Source organism: Dinoponera quadriceps, unplaced genomic scaffold, assembly GCF_001313825.1.
Source record: "Dinoponera quadriceps isolate SergipeBrazil2010 unplaced genomic scaffold, ASM131382v1 scaffold192, whole genome shotgun sequence".
Classification (NCBI taxonomy): domain Eukaryota; kingdom Metazoa; phylum Arthropoda; class Insecta; order Hymenoptera; family Formicidae; genus Dinoponera; species Dinoponera quadriceps.
Genome location: NW_014554324.1, coordinates 1,069,266 through 1,086,985, shown reverse-complemented (window position 1 = coordinate 1,086,985; position 17,720 = coordinate 1,069,266). Strand labels below are relative to the sequence as shown.

General features: G+C 47.8%; 1 protein-coding gene across 2 annotated transcripts in view; it reads left to right on the top strand.

Annotated features, from left to right (window-relative positions):
* Nucleotides 1-2,745: 2,745 nt before the first annotated feature.
* LOC106746746 (serine/threonine-protein kinase tricorner) overlaps nucleotides 2,746-17,720 on the top strand; it is a 65,289-nt gene continuing 50,314 nt past the window's right edge. The window contains exons 1-2 of one of the 2 annotated variants that reach the window (XM_014623710.1): nucleotides 9,893-9,935; nucleotides 17,523-17,563. In XM_014623710.1, coding sequence (XP_014479196.1) covers nucleotides 9,928-9,935; nucleotides 17,523-17,563 — 49 coding nt within the window. In that variant the 5' untranslated portion in view covers nucleotides 9,893-9,927. Of the gene's footprint in view, nucleotides 2,863-9,892; nucleotides 9,936-17,522; nucleotides 17,564-17,720 lie in introns of those variants that run through there. The other variant, XM_014623699.1, reaches the window with a different exon arrangement.

Genomic DNA, 17,720 nt, shown 5'->3' with positions numbered 1-17,720 from the left:
CGACATTTCAGCTCCCGCCGGGGCGATTCGCCTAGGCGGCGGAATCTGGTTTTCCTGCCGCCGCGCCGATTCCGCGACGGCCTTTCAAATCTGTTCGCTGCGACGAGCGTGTCGGCGGAATTCACGTTGCGCGTAATCCGCTAGCTGTTCGCGGACTGATCGCCCGGCAGGATCGCGAAATCCTGCGATTTTTTGTCAAGCAAACGTCGACACGTCGACAGATCCGCCTGCGAGCAGCGAATTCGCGGAAGCTCGTGCCGAACTGTTTGCGAAACTCTCGTCGCCGAGCGAGATTGGGAATTATCTAATCGTGGTGTGCGCGAAAAGCTCGCAATAACAGGTAGTGCTGCGTTAGATAACGGGGCTCAGTCGCGATTTGCATCTTGGAAATCGACGTTTCGACCTCGGGTAGGTGTATGTGCGAGCGGGCGAGCACGCGCGCGTGTTTCCCAAGTGAAAATTCGCGATACCGAGATCTATATTTAGGAATATAGTTTTGTGTATCAGGCCGGGCGAGGAAAACAGCGATAAAAGTACGGCGAAGAATTAAAAAAAAGCCGGAGTTTTATCGCGGTGAGAGTTATCACGTCACCGATAGCGAACCCGGTGCGCGCCGGTTCCCGGTGTGGAAGCAGCTTAACGCGCACACGTTTCCCCACTATCGTGAGCGCGCCATAGGAAATATGCGCTCGATAATGTCAGATATCGGACAGACTTTTTTTTTTAGAGATAAAGACGTTAACGTCGCTTTTCGTGCGCTTGTCGAGTCATAGGACAGGCAGCGAAACGTTAATCGTTTCCGTTATCGTCGCACGACTGTCTGCACTTATCGCGAAAACGGGACGCGCTCGCCTCCTTCTTGCACATCTGTTTTGTTTCTCGCCGGCGAAAGAAGCTTCTTCTCTTCGCAATCCGAGCTGAATCGACGTCCGGGCGCAAAAGTAAGATCTCTATCCGCTTCTTCGAATGAACACCGACAACTTGCGTCGCGCGTTTATATGACATGTCAGAACGGTCGGTGCATTCTAATCGGGAATATGAGAAAGGGACATTCAATTTCCTGTTTATTGAACAAATGGTAATAATTATGTTCTTCGTTACGAAGAAGCTGGATGATTCAGCGCGGTTAGACGGCGATGGTCGAGATATTTCGAACTTCTTGATGTAAATTTATTCGATTGAAGTTCTCTCGCGCGAAGAAAACACCGACTCCTCCCTCCTCTCCTTCCATCTCTCCCTCTCTCTCTGTTTTTCCATCTCCAGATTTGCCTACGAAGCTCGATGGAAGCCTTACGCGTGACACTTTACGCATGAAGTTTCTAGAATTACGGGTTTATCTGACAGGCTCGGTTTAAACGGTTTGATATATGGTTTCGTGCGACGGACGCACAACAATCACCGTGAACTCGTCGGGCGGGAAAATTGTGGGTATCCGCGTAATTTGGTGTTTTCTCAGCTGGTTAAAGAGGGATCGCGGGACACACGACTGCGCGCGCGCGGGCGATTATAAATGACAGGACGCGGAACGCACGCCGTGCAACCGCGTGTAATAAGTAATGTCTCTCCGCCGTGACGTAATACAGAGGTCTCGAAGATCGCGCCGATAGAGCAGGATTTAATAGAGAGTCAAGGATCGCAATTAGTTGCTAATACGTGCTGCCGGCTGCCACTCGATCGCTCGCTCCGACTTGTTCGTTATTGACCGAGAGATCGCTTTAAGTACGACTCGCGCGTACTTGAGAATTTTCGAGAATCGCTCCCGTTGATAAGGCTGTAAATTTCAATATGCTATCGGGGAATATATACATATGTTACGATAACAGCTTATAAATAATGCCGCGACCGAAGGTACATATTTGAATGCTTGAACTGTCGCATTCTTTAAAAGGAGATATTACGAAACGCGCGTGATGATAATTTGTTTGAGGGTCGAGTTACAGGAGAGACGAAGAGCGATGAACGATGGGCTTTCAATAACTTTTTCGCTGTCCGGATCTTCGACTCCGGTTAAGCCCCAGAGTACGCTATTAAAGTATCGCACGATAGTTTCGTCCTGTATTTTCTATAAATCTCTTTTTTACCCCTCCACGCGAGCCTCCAAGTGCGATATTTTTATCTCCGCGCGCGCGCGCGCGCGATTCCCGGCGGCACAGTTCTAGAATAAACACCGCGAACGAAGAATAATTCTTCACCCGGGAGCACGAAATACTTCTCCCTCCCAACTATATACACGTTTATCCGTAGAATTTACCCGTAGAATTTCCCTAATCAAACAAGAGGGCCGGAGGAACGCCGATCAGTAGTCCCTCTCCGAACGAAGACATCTCAACGTCTCGCATTATTCACCTCTAGACATCTACTCGAGGATCGATAACGTGTTCTTAAACGTCAGCGCGGCGACCCACCAATGATCGTCGTTATCGTCGTGTCGCGCTCGCGCGTCTGACGAGCGGGAGAAAAATCGCTCGGCGATTCGTCGTTCGATACCGGCGCGGCCGGAGAACACGCACGTGGATGTCTGCACCGTCGCACCGTGCGAACGCGAGAGCGCGCGATCGCGCGGCCGATACCGGCCGATCTCGGAAGTGTGCCCGCTCTGTGACATTTCGCCGCGCGTTCACGCCTTTGGGTTCAACGACTCTCGCGCACGCAGCGCGCCGGCGGAGTGCATAATTCGCGCGAGGCGCCGTCGAGGTGGGACGATCGAATTGGCGACCGCAGGTGATAGTGGTGTTGCTGGTGCGGGAGGAGGAGGCAGCTGGCATTGTTTACCGATGTATAATTCCGAGTTCTTCAAAACCGTGTGGACGAAGATAGGGCAGATGTGCGGCTACATCACGTGCGCCAAGTCCTACCTGTCAGGTCAGTACGCCGCTCGGAGTGATTCGCTCGGTTGGTCCCGCGGACTCCGGTATTCAGAGTCTAGATCTTATATTTAAGACCGCCTTAAGCTGGTCTTCGGATGCTTCATAGCCAATAAAACGAGCCGTACGGAGTCTGGAGATGAAGTTAAGACGGTCTTAAATATGAGATCCGACTGTATTAATGCCTCGGTCTCATATCCATGGAAAATTCATTGGGATTCAGGATTTCCAGTACGATTACTCAACATATGTTATGCACACGCTATTAAACATAGTAATATCGAAAATATAATCCAGTTTATTAACTCCCTAATCGGACATTCGGTCTGAAACCGTCACTCGACTTTGACGATGACAATCGCACGAAATCATTCATAACACGTATAACAACATCGCGGAGAAAGGCTTTATCTCATGTTTGGGATGTGGATGAGATTTCCAATTGGTACCGTGGGATAACCTATTTGGGGACAGCTTCGGGTATTCTAATCGAAATCTACGTGCTGTGTCTGGGAAAATCGTGAGAAATTTCTGTGCAGATGTTCACAATACCATACTCGGGAAACTCGAGTCCACGCTGGGAAAGAAATCCTTGGTACTTGCTGCGTGGGAAAAAATTGTTGTTTATCGATGAAATTGGTCAACAGCGCCGTAATTGGAATAAATGCCGATTCAATAGCAATATTATTGAAACCGATGCATCGTATACTGTTTTAATAATTCGAGTATGCGCGATAATATTGCTGTTGAATCGAGATTTACTCCAATTACGACGCTGTTGACCGATTCCATCAATTCAACTGCATTTTTTCTCCGTGTAACTTCGATTTGCGAACCTAGCGAGCACTTTGCCAGGTTGGAGCTGCGTTTTTGGATAATTCGTGATTCGATAGTCGGTTAGACTTTTGCACAATCAACGAAAATTGCTGCTCCCCCTACTCCTCCACTCTCGCTATCGCGTCTCGTCACTCAATCGTTAAATATGACGTGATTTCTATCGCAAATTCTATTATATATTTATCTAATCTGAAAATCTTTCGCGTGTTCGGCCACGTTATCATCGTACAACCGTGAATGTGATCTTATCGGTTTCCTGCAGCCTTATCCCCGTAACGAACGTCGAATCGACGGGTCGCTTCATTTTTAATGGCTCGTCTCAGTAAAAATAGATATTGCCGTCAAGTGGGAGCAATCTGGTCGAGAGAAACGTACGATATTTAAGTAATAATCACGTGTGCTTATCATTAATGAGTCTTATCTCCCTCGAGGGAAGTCTATGAAGTGCACCGAGGAAGTTACAGCGTGCGCATACGCGCACATATACACATATATACTTTACACTTGCGCGCTCACGAGACCGTGTTTAGCGTAGCTTCTCGTGCGCGAGCTTTTTTATTCTGTCGCAGCTTCAAAGCGATACCGCAATGATCTTCCTCCCTTTAAAACCGCACTCCTGCTTGTTGACAAACACTCATTGCGCAAACAAGACGGGAGAAGCGTTTGTCGAGTTCTGTTTCCTCGACACGGGCCGAGAGAAAGAGGCCTGTTTGTAGAAAGTAAGTGGAAAAACAGGTGAAAGCGACCGAAGATATCGTCGACAACGGGAAAACTCGTCGGTGCGTATTTCCGTCGGTATCGCTCGCGCCGGTCGAGATCGAGAAAAGGCGCGGCGCGATCGTTCTCGCGAGTGTTTAGCGAAATCGTTCGCCGCTCCTTCGCTCGATCAGGCTCGCATTTAGAAACGCTGAGGCCTTCAGACGAGCTTTCCGCTAAATAACGCTAAACAGGATCCACGCAAGCACTGTGAACGTGCTAACCGAGAATTAAGGATGAAATATAATCAGACTCTCGTAATTTCCTTTCAACGTTAACCTTGCGAATTTCATCGAACTTGTAGACCCAATAGTTCCTTCGATGCTATAGATGGTTACTTACCGCCGTTTTATTCCGAGACCTAAAGACGACTTATTTAAGAATGATTTAATATTTCACCATCTCTCTCAATAGCCCATAGTTAAGAGAGAGAGAGAGAGAGAGAGAGAGAGAGACTCCACGTTGAAGCTCAAAGGAAGGCTTATTTCAGAATTATTTAATATTCTATTTACCTCAATAAAGTCTACGTACATTTAATCTTTAGGGATTTATTCCACTTCTGATTTCTGTAGGTGTCTATCTTTGTCGGGATGGGACGAGCGGTTAACAGATATAAAGAGATATTTATTAAAATAATACAGGGCGTGTTTCTGACGACTGACTTCGGAAAGCGAACCGTTAACTAATTGCCGAGTACTGCTTAATGCAGACTGGACTGACTGATTGGTGACGCGTTGAAAAGCGCGCTTATATATCGGTGTGTTCACGCGCGGGTCGCGTGTTTCTGTTGCTTAGACAAAAGCCGAACACACTTCGGCTCTCACAAACGCGACGCAGTTCCAAAGGCGCCTGCCGGCCACGAGGGCCGCTCGTAATACGACATTCGCGTGGACAAAATAAAATTATTATCTACACTTTCATAATTCTTAATTTCAATGAACGGTGTATCGATTATGTAACTTACTTAACTAACTAGATAGAGTTATGGGCGATAAGCGAATATTGAATATCTCGGTTAATGGGCAAGTGGATAAATGAAACTTTAATAAAAAGTAACTTACAAATGTTCTTTATTCACAATCTCCTTATGCTCTTTTTGATGTTAAAAATTTCCATTATGCTCTTTTTGATGTTAAAAATTTCTATAGAATTGGATAATTCGGATAAGATAAAAAAGAGCCTCGCAATCCGCGAGTTATTTGCGGGAATATTGTGGAATCATAACTTTGACTCTAATAATGCGCATAATATAATCACCTGAGATATTGCGATGGAAAGTACAGAAGAAAAAGCAGTTTGATTGAATTGATCTGAAACGGACAAACGCGGTTTTTTGATTGAAGGAAACAGAATTTCTGGTTCCTATGAGTCAAATTCGCTTCTTATAACCAGAGATTCTGTTTCTCTCGACCCAAAACACACGTTTGGTATGTTCATTTCAGGCAAATTCAAGCAAACTTTTTTCTTTGGTGCATAAGTACCGATGGCACTTCGACAATTAACGACAGACAAGACTCCTTCCTGAAATTTGTGCGGCTGCCTCAATAGCAGGGAGCCGTCGCCGCCGCTTTTTCCGCCTTATGATTATTTCAATATTGGCTCCCTCTAACAGGTGAAATTGATCTCTCGCTCTCTCTCTTTCTCTCTCTCTCTCTCTCTCTTCAACGCTGACGCGCCGCGAAAGAGCGTCGTCCGCGTATTTTCTGCGGAACGCGAACCGCCGATTATCGCGAAAACAATTTAGCGTGGTAGGAGAAACGGACGATCGTTCGGTGCGTTCGGCGTTTAGGATAATAATAGTACCTTCGCGAAGTACCCGGCTCACATTTACAGCCGCAAACGCCGCCCGAAAGAGCCCTCGCACAAATCGATATGACTCGACTATTATTATTCTCTCTACCTGCGGTTTTTTTGCCGGCCCGCTGATATCGTTCGCATAGTTAGCCGGCAATAAATCAGTATACATTCGCATTAACTCCGAAGCCCGGTAATGTGCCTGTTTTTCATTGCCTAGACTTACAATCGCCGACGATCGCACGGCCGGTATCTTCTTTCTCTTTCTCTCTCGTTTCAGTTTCCATTGAGCCCACCCGATTCGCGAGCCCGACTTGAATAAGAGAAAAAGTTCCGTGAACACAGGAGTCGGTCTGCGCCTCGTTTGTAACTGTGTTTGCAGTACCACCTCTTTTCGTTTAGTTTCCTGCTACTTCGGTGCGTACGAAATCGCAGCATTTCAAAACGACCGACGATGCAAAATTAATGTCAACGAAATCGTAGCCATTTTCGGTGGTCAGCTATGCTTTATGCTGTTCCGCCAAAAAAGTAGCAGCAATATACACATAAAATTATGATCATTACATGCAGAATGTGTCTAAATTCCATTGAGCTCATAAATTCTACATGAAAAATAAGGAAAAAAGTTCCCTCGACTATGAGGAAACAATCCTGGCTATAACGTATAGCTCGGAACTTCTTTTTTTACTTTTTTATTCAAGCCGGACGCCAGATTCGCATTGGTAATTCTCGGCGGAACGTCGCGAGCGATATCACAAAAAGATACGTCGCGAAGACGCGCGGGCAGCCTGCATCTTCCAACATCTGTTCCAATCGCCGCAATGTCTCACCCTTTGCAATTCCTTTGTTCTCAAGCCTAAAGCCTGTTCATCTATTTTCGTCGGCCGCTTTCGGGTAAAACCGCGCGCGATTATTGACGGCCGTTGATAGCGCGCGAGCGATCGCGTTTTGCAATTGTAATTCGCGGACTTGTACCTCGCGAGCGCACGTAGATTGGATTTTCGCTCTCGGCCATTACGGGCGAAGCGACTTGGAATCGCGCACGACCGACACGGGGATCGTCGACTCGCGAGAGCAACGTTGCCGGAAAAAAAAAAAAAGAAAATTGGGGCGTTAACAAAGTGGCGGCCGTTACGCGGATGCACTTTCACTCTCGCCGATAATGAGCTTCCCGTGGGCTTTGATACCTCCGTTCGATCGGAAAGCACGTGTTTCCCACGTAACGTATAAATCACGTACGTCGCGAATCGAATGTTTTCGTTGCTTTTCACGAAACTCGCTACGGGGGATGTCCTTCTGACCGACCCTCGACCGGACCGCGTGCGGAACTATTCCGATTCGCCGGCTTTGAAATTTCGCGACGATCGTTTCTCCTCGTTTGTCTCCTGCGATATCCGCGCCGCGCGAAAGGATGCAGTTACGGTGGCTGCGAAAGGTACTCGCTTACGACTATATGTTTCATGCGACGTTATTTGCTTTACGATAGCGAAGAAGCTTATGCGTGTACAGAGCTAGCCGTTGGCTTGCTCTCTTAAAAGGAAGGAAAGGGAGAAAATTGAACCGGAGGAAAGAAAAGCCGGGTGAGAGTGAAAGCGCAGGCGTAACGTTACCGCAAGTCACGGGTGTTTCTAACGAGGCGAGCTGCAACGTGTCAGGATTTTCACTTATTATAAGTGAAAAAAAAAATATGTCCCATTGTCGTGCCACGAACGTACCCTGCGGTCGTTGGCTTTCGCTCCGCCTAGCGTGCTTCCGTTGAATACGTTGCTCGTCGAGTTCGATGAGCGCGTCTCGCGAAAATTGCGCGCGTATCGTAATAGAACGCGCTTTCGAAACGCACATATGGAGTCCGCGCATTAACAGATTGTCCGTCGGAAAAGCACGGGAGTAGAGGTTAAAATGGCGGGTTTAAAAATAAATGAGAGAGACGAGTTTTACGGCTTTTTTTTTTCGCTGCTCGCTCATTTATGCAGACGTGGATGCTTTTCTCATCAATGTTGCATAAGCTGTTTATGAATTTATAAAAGTTCACAATGCCCATAAATAAAGGCCCGGGGAAAACGGGGAGGGGGGGTCGCGTCATAAACAATGACGTGGGCTGACAAAAATAATTGTACGCGAGAGGATTCGATGGCATTCGGATTGTTTGGACAAGTTTCCTTTCGGAGAAGGAGTGGAAGAAAAGCCGCGCAAATTCCCGCGAAGTATGATGAATAGAAAGTACGTCGTTCGAATCTGCTCGTCCTCGCTTGCGTCATTCCGTTTTAAAATTAGAAACACCGGAGATGCAGAGAGATGAAAGGCTCTAATGAATCACCGGGCTCGTACGTGTATTAACGCGCGTACGTATTTGCATTATAATTAGTAATATCGATGGGAAAGAGTAGAAGCAGAAAGAGAGAGAGAGAGAGCGGCGAGCTCTCGTTTCTCGCGGCACGTTTGAAACCGAAGCGACTCGCGTGCGATCTAATCGGAACGAAAGTATCGGCACGTTAGAATCGATACGAACACGCGGTCCCGTGCATGCCGATGAATCGCCAATTTGTGTACGCACACATGCGCGCGAAATGTGCGCGACCTCACGTACACGTGCACACGCGCGTGCGTGACGCATCGCGAACGAACCCGGCCACGCATTTCGAGAAACTGGGTTACAGCGGGCACGCGGAGCCCCCGACCTAGAACTCCTTTCCTTTTCGGCACTTCCGGTTTGACATATTTACGATCGATGCGCGCGGCTTCCACCGGTTTTGCGCGATCTTGACCGAAATTCGCCGTGGCGGTTCCGTAAACAGTTCCCGCGGACTCGTTGCGCGAGACGATTCCCAAATTTAGGCCCCGTGTTAAAGTCTCAATTTTACAGCACGGTAGGAATTAAGGTAACAAGTAGATTCAGTTACGATTGTAATAGTGACTCCGATGATGCTTTAATTCCCGCTCTCGCTGTTTTCAAGTCTAAATTGGTGCCTCGATGTAGCGTGAGAATGAAATCTGCAAGATGAGAAGTTCAAGGGAGAGCAGTTAAGGAGTATCAGTATCGTCAAAGTAGGTTTTTATTAATCTATAAGCCGTCTAAGTGGGCGCAAATTATCCGTAAGAGCGTCAAAGTAGCGTCAAAATTTCGACTCGGGTAAGACGACGTCGCGATGTTGAGTAATTTAGCGGCCGAGTGCTCGTTACACCGATAACTCATTCCGCCCGGGCAATTTATGGGCGTATGATAATCATATTCGCGATACTCGAATGAAAGAGAGAAACGGAGGGCATTCATGAAACTTTCCGTGCCGTCGGAATACGCGGAAAACGAGGAGAGCGCGCGCGGCCGTTCGGTAATGACCGATTAGCGGGGCTCACTCACGCGTAAATCCGACTTAACCGCGAAACAAGCGCGACGCGAATGCGAATTTTATCGTCGCGATAACACCGAAGGAGCCGCGCGTAATCATTTGACGCTTCGTCAAGTCGCTCGACAAGTTCGAGACTTATTACAGCCGCGTCGGCGAAACATTGACAAGTTCCGAAGCCGTTACGACACACGTATCAGCGCGGTCGCGAGGAAGGATGGCACCTATTACGACACATGACACGCAAATACGGACACGCCTACACACATACCGGCGCATCGCACGGCCGTAAGGACGGAGGGAAGAAATAAAACGTCGCTAATGCTATAAATATGCATAAGTACGTAAAGTCGTCGCGATAAAACGCCGCATCGGCGTTTCCGCCTGAATGTTTCCGCCGCGTGAAGCCCACGTAAAGAAAAGCTATAGGTCGTTGTTTGCTTCCGCCGCGTTCCCAGTCGCACCCGCTGGGCTTGAAATCGTGTTCGTGCGCGCGCCTACACCCACCGTGCCTTTTAAAAGATTCATTGTCGCGCGCACGGCGACGTAAGTACACTTTGACGTCGCCGCTTCTGTCAACTCCGCGAGAGCGTGTGTACATCGCGGGAGAAAGAGAGAGAGAGGGGGGAGATGTGGAATATGAGTGAGTGTGTGTGTGTATGCGCGGGTGGAGCGCGCTGAATGATGCACGTCTCAAAAGTTCGGCGTTTCTCGCGTCGATGCTTCTTCCGAGAAGTTTCGTCGGGATCCAACTGGCACGGCGGTCTCCACAGGTAGTCGAACGGCCGGGATTAATCGCGAATTGAAATTTATGGACTGGCGGCTCGCTTTCCTATTGATTTTCCCTCGATGAGGAAAAGATGGACTAAAAATATGGACCGATATGGGATTTTTCGAAACTGCCTTGCGAAAGAAATTCCTCACCGCGTTTCTCGTTATCGGGACAAAGTTATTCGCTGCGTTACTCACTCCGAAAAATAACTCGTCTCTTACCGTTATTCGAGGAATTACGAGCGCCATATTTTCAATTACTTTTCTCATCGAGTTTGGGAGACTTATCTTTTTTACGCTTTTTCCTGTCTGAAAGAAGTAACACTATGTTAGATAAATGTGGATTAAAGAACTTCTCGGTTTTTTTCCGCGGCGCAAAATTTCATATGCAATGAAACGACGTTTTCCTTTCGGAAACCAAGTATTATTTCCTCAAAATAATACTGTTTTCTCTTTCAAATAACATGGTTTACTCTAGAGAAACAACAACATTTCTATTCAGAACAGAATGATATTTGATGTTAAATTACGTTGTTTAACATTAAACAAATCCAAGTTAAACACGTATGCTAAATATCTAAAGAAACCCTTTTCTCCGTGTGACGGCGTCACTTCCCACAACTTTCGCGGCAAAGAGGAGGAGAGGACACACGTCGCGGAATACGAGAATACTTCGGGACGCGTCGTGAAGTCGCGACTTTTCGATTTCCGAGATCAAACGCGTCACCGGCGAAGCTTCCGGCCCCGCTCTCTCCTCCGGCTTTCCTCGCGATTTTATCATCGCGCGAGACGCCGTAACGTGCGGCCGCTTTTTACCTCGTTCGAGGCCATTTAGGGGAAACCGCCGCCGCGCGCAGTTACCAGCGGAACCTTATTTTCACTCTTAAATCTTCGTGCTCGCGAGTCCCAGAGCGCGGCGCGGCCAGCCAGCCGGCCGGATTATCGCGCGCGGTGTATTCTGGCGTGCGGAACGCTCTCATCCTGTCTGGCAGGGTGCCCGTTATGCGAAGTGCCGCCCGGTCCATCATCCCTCCTTGCCCTCGGTGTGAGTTTGTCCGAGGACGAGGGATGCCGAGGGCGGTCGGTGATGCGAGAACGAGGGGAGAAATCGGGGACGAGGTCGCAAAATCGCGACTGGATCTCCCCCTCTCGCACCCTCTCTCGTTGCTTCACCGCCGTCGAGCGAGTCTCGGTTTGTTTAAGGTGGGCCCGTTTTAATTGTCGTGCTTGTTAGCGATCGTCGTGTTAGATTTATACCGGGGCGTCGGGTCGTATTCTCCGCGGGAGAAATGACGGGGCTTCGCGCTCTCGAGATTTATGCTCCCTTCGAGAATACTCCGACAAATGATGGACTTGGATTATTAGTAAAACAGAGAGAGAGAGAGAGAGAGAGTGGGAGGCTTTGTTTACTGTCCCAGGATAAGTCCTCTCGGGACGTACGAGTATAGCACACATAGAAAAAGAGTTTGGTACACATGTATAATTACATGTATAATAGATGTATTTTTACGCGTTATTTATTTGCCGCGATTTTACATTTTATTTCCCAAAGAGAAGGGCAGAGAAGGCCTGACAAAATAACCCCACGGGGGATTTATTTTTTGGTCGGCTCGTTGCGACGATAACGACCCGTGTAGAACATTTCTTGGGATCTAATTTGGACCCGGTCCGATTTCCCAAAGTAATTACGGATAGGAGGCTTCCTCCTATGTTCGGGGTGAGAATTAGCATCGTAATGAGATAACCTATTTTAGAAGAATTTTGGATACTCCAATCGAAATACACGTTGTATATGGGAAAATCTGGGGAAATTGCTATGCGAGGATATAAAGGAATAAACGCGATCGTTCGACGTGATCTCTCAATCGCGCGCAATACAATAAAATAGATCACAGCGGCGATTGGGGGACAGGCGGATAAAGTTATTTGCTCGTATCCATATCTGCAAAATAATACCCGGAGTTAATTAGATACGGTTTTACCCGGTTTATCCGCCATTGAATCAGCGCGATAATTGAATCGCGCGCATAAAAACCCAGCGCTGTTGCACAGGATTTGTCAGCGGGCCGATGCGAACCACCGAGCCTCGCGCGACCTCTTTAATAAGCCGGCCGCGCGTGAACGCAATAACGATTTTACGAGCGACCCGATTTATTACTCGAGCCGAGAGCTTTTTCCGTCAAAAAAGCTCGAAGAGAGCGAGCGAGCCAGCGGGAAAATAATTCCGAGTGATCTGTACTCGCGTGTTACGACGAAAAAAGACCCGTGGTGCAACACGCGTACACGCGTGTCTACTTCGTTGAACGCGTATAATCATCAATTGTGGTTTCTCCCTCTCTCTCTCTCTTCTTTTTTCTCTCGCTCTCGAGAATTCATGGAAATTTGGCGTCATCCGCTCGATTTGCGCAACACGTTATTCCGCGTTATCTGTCGTAATCAGAATCGGACGGTCATAATCGCGCTGCAATCTGTCACAATCGGAAATGCAATCGTCACGATTCGCAGTGAAAACCGAGTCAGCTGCATAAAGTATCGACTGGGGCGAGACCCCTCCTCCGATGCTGCTCTTTTGTCGACCAGTTCTGCACACCGTGGAGCTGCGATTGCGAATTAAAGCAGAGGTGGACGGATAAGTCTCGGAGTAAAAATCGCGCTTGGAAACGTTGAATATTCCGAAGCGACGGCTCGGATATTCCAAACTGCTGTTTGCATTCTTAACTTAAATCTCGCTTCCTCGCGCGAATAGACTCTTCACTAGTTTGCTTCGATAAATTAATCACAATCACGGAATCGCTGCGATCAGGACGCGTAGTGTCCGAAATTTCGCGTCGTTTCGCGTTACAAGCGTTTCCCTCGACATTTCCGTCGATTATGCCCACGAGGTTACCGACTCTCAGCCATCGAAACGCATTCAGCGCGAGTTTCCTCGTTCCTCGCTCGCGGAAATGTCGCGGGAGCTACTTCCGATCGATTAACAACGCTAGTTAATCACGCAACGCCGAGGACTCCGTCAAACTTCGGCCGCAACTTCGCGGCCCCTCCCTCCCTCGCCCGTATTACTACCAACTTCCGGGCGCGACGTCGCGTTGTAATAAGTACCTACGCCGCCTTCGTCTCCTCTCCCTCCCCCTCACCGCTCTCCCGTATCATCCAAGTGCGCGTTGTACCGGGTGAGCGCAGCGGAAATCTGGAACAAAGGGACGCGGCCACTCGCGCAACACGGGCGTTCTCCTCCTTCTTTCCTCCCCCCTCAGCCGTTTGTCCGTCCGCTCCGTCTTCTCTCCCGTCTCTCGAATCTAGGCTGTTACCGTGGCAACACAGGTACAGGACGCCAAAGAGAGGCTACCGAAGGCCACCGAAGAAAGAGAAGAGAAGAGACGACGGAAAACGGGAAAGACTCACTCGCTCGCTCGCTCGTCGTCCCCTCTCGTCCTCCGAGAGCTGTTTCCCTTCCTCGCCAATCTCTTCCCCATCTGTCTCCTCTTGGCCTGATCAGATGTTCGAAAAAATCAATAAGACTCTCCCTGCCGACTCGTTGCTGCGTCTTCTCTTTCTACGACGCACGGTCTACTCCGTTTCTCTGCCCTCGCTCACTACGCTCCGTCTCTTTCTCCCTCCGGGCTGCGACACTTTGTTTGCGTCACATGCCGAGAGAAGCCACTACAATGAGAGGGACGCTCGCGGGGAGCACGGGGCGAAGAGGTAGGATGACTCAGGAGGGTTGAATGCACACGTGGAACGCGCTCCGTTGAGGCCACCGAGTATCCGGCACAGCTGATCGCGCGCGACCACAGCGTATACCGTGTGTCGAGCTGCTCCTGCGCGGCGCGACGCGGCACGACATGACGTCTCGAGGACGAGCATCGATTCTCCAGTCGAAACCCCTTAGAGCCGTGTACGCGTTACCATAAGTCGCCCCGAGGGAATAGCGGACGGATTATTTCGATGTTTTGGATATTGGAGATGCGAGAGAAGCGGCGGCGCATGTATAAATATACCGTAATGTAACGTACGTACAGTGTGGAGGACGAAGGCGGTGGAGGGGGGGGAGGAGGAGTTGGGGAAAAGGTCGCGCGAGAAATTCACCTCGGAGGTAAACTCGAGTTTATTTCGATGCGAAATTCATTCCAGGCGATGTTCGAATGTAGAAGTGATTTCGATGCTGCGTTACTCTCTCTCTCTCTCTCTCTCTCTCTCTCTCTTTCCGTCTCTATCCCTCTCGATCTCTCTCGCGGATGTTTTAATTCGACTTTCGATCGTATGGACGATAGGCAAATTACTTGGATATCTGGGATATTGAAATGTGCAGTAGAGAGAGATATATATACAGAAGGATAGGACGGCGGAAGTGGGAACGGGAGAGTATGTGGTAGAAAGCGGGAAATGCCAATCGGGAAGTTTGTTCCCGGAGTAACTTCGGGGCCTTGTTCAAACGTAACAACGAAGTTCCAGACGGAATTGGTTTAAAAGTATGAACGGCAGCGCGTCCTTTTTTATTTCACAAGATCCACACGGAACGGATGCGGGAGTCCCTCGCGACGTTCCGATAAATCGGTGAGGTAAACGAAGAAAAAAAGACTCTGGTTTGTTGGAGTCCATTTTTCATAATCTTCCAGTTCTGATTTTCCGAACGTCCGCCGACGTCGCTTCAGAAAACGCGAATTCTCCCGCACGGATAACGGCTTCTCGGCGAGCGAAGCTTAGAAAGCGAGTCGGATTGGAGTCAAAAATCCCGGCGCACCCGAGAAAGATGGAGCGGCGAATGGAAGAAAAAGAGAGAGAGAGAGAGAAGCGCGGCGCTGATGCATAAAGACATCCACTTCCTGGCGAAATCGGAATAATTAACAGAGCAACCCGCGAAGCGAGGCGAGGTGAAGTGAATGGGAGTGAGTCAATGAGCGAGAAGCTTCGACTTGAGATCCGGTTCGCCCTCCGATGCATGCCGTTCACCCGCCGCGCGCGCTATACATTCTAATAAGCGCGATTCCACGTAAGAGGAGCGCGCACGGTTATCGAGCATGTTAGAGCGCGCGCCTTGAATATCGTGACTAGCTGAAAGAAACTCGTTATATTCCCTGCCCCGCGCACGCCAACCTTCCCATCCCCGGGAACAAACAGCGCGGCAGTAGTCCCCGGGCTCGTAGCGGTTGTCGGGCGGACCGGTGTGCGCGCTTAATTCCCACGGGCAGCAATGGGAAAGAAGCTACTACTATGCCCGACAATAACCGGCTACCGTTTTACCGGGCGTCCCAGAATTGACGGAGAGTGGACGCGGGTAACGTTAATCGCTGCGAAATTCGGGGCCGCGGCGCCTTCCTCTTCGAGTGAAAGAGACGTCGCGCGAAATCCATCGGAATTGCCGGGTCGACATTTTCACGCCGCTTTGTTCCGCTCTTAAGGATTGTCCGCGCCCGCTCAAGTAGATCTATTGAGCTAGTAAAAGCCTACTCTGACGATATACTGATATGCATTAGCTTTTTTCTTGAACTTTCTGCGAATTAATTTTTTCTTAAATTTTATCACTATTTTGAAGGACCCGATTGAATTTTCATCTGTAATTTGGACGTTAAAATCACGAAGACGGGAATCTAAGACATCGTCAGAGTTAAAGCAGGAGTGAATTATATGGTTAGAATCGAAATTGAACCCATTTTATTTTGGTTCCTAGCCACCTCCTGTGTTGTAGAATTCCGTGTTTAACGTAGGCCTAAAATTTCAACTCGGATTTAAAGTTGAACTTCTGATGAGAATTTTAGAAGTTTCAATGCTAAGCGTCGAGATTTTTTCTTCAAGCAAATCATGACTTCTGTCCGATTCTTCCGATTTTTCTTTCCGAGTAACTTGGTTACGTAAATTTCACGGCACGGAAAGTAAGAATTTGATTAATCACGATACAAAATGGCCAGCGTAATTAGCGTCCACCTTTAACTTTTTAATTACGCGTACGCGACGCAAAGCAAGAGAGGTGGAGACGCCAGCTCGCCAACTCACGCGCGCAGGTAGCTTCTCTAAATATTTTTCTTTCTTTTTTTCATCATGATCCAACGAAGTCCAGATGTTTATTTGCACAGCTTGTGCGCGCCCGCGCGTCTTTCGTCAAACGCTTCGGATCCTGTTATTCTCGTCGGGGCTTCCTTTCACTCGGCTGCGAGACTTCGTACGTTCGCCAGGTATAATTCCATTAACTCGGTTACTACCATCCTCCCGACGTATTAACCGCTATTACTATGATGACTCGCGTTATCGACGTTATTAGTCCCGTTAGCCAATTTCACATAATTATCAACTGCGGACGAATATCCAATTTGAATTTGCGCGGCTGTCAATAATGTAATCTGCCGTGATGCTACGCCTCGAAAAATATGACTGGAAAATTGGAATTGATAATTCGATATTCATCGGGAAATCACGTTTTTACGACAGAGTTATTATGAAACTTGCCGGTGGGTGTGTATTCACTTCAAAGATACGACTATCGATTGACACTCTTTACAGTGTGATTAAATTCATCGCTGTATCCGAAGCATCATCCCATTTCCAAGTAAATAAGACCCTTCCGCTCGAATATAATTCATAAATCAGAGAATTGGAAAAAGTTATTTTCTCTACAGTAACTCGTTAACACGTTACTCATCTTGAAACATAATTTATTACCGTTACCGTTAACTCAACGAATGGTTACAACTTCTGTTTTTTTTTTTTGGTCAATCTTTACAGATTTTTTTCTCACTATCGTTTTTTTTTTATTTCTACGTTACCCAAAAATGTAATTACGTTATCGTTTATCGTCATTATGGAAAAAGGATAATGCTGTTACCAAATTGTCACTGGAAAAAAAATTCGTAATATTATTAATTATCGATTTTGTACTTTATATTATATATATTATATTATATTATATTATCTTCCGATTTAATCGCGTTATTTCAGCCGTGTCAGTTGCAGAGACGCCGAATAATTGCAGATCGCAGCGGGAAATATCGTCGCGTTTGCACAGGCGATTCTTTGAGATACGATTGTGTCCCGTTTCATCGATAAAACAATTATTATCTTAACAATTATCTTGACAATTATTAAAACGATTATTGTCGAAGATTATCTCATTTATCTCTGAATTCAAGTGTTTTGATGTGTTTTCGCTTTCTTTGTGTTGCAGGTTAGTATTCGCTGATGCCAGAGGAATCGCTCGCAGAATGGGTAAATATCGCCGTGTACTCACGCGATTCGGATCGCTCCGATGTATTTTCGACTTCGAATTGATTTCGAATCGCTGTCGCGCACACTCGAACATCCGCGTCGTAGCCGAGGAGATTCGGTTACGCGAGCGAAAAAAATGGAAACTGTCCGGCGACGC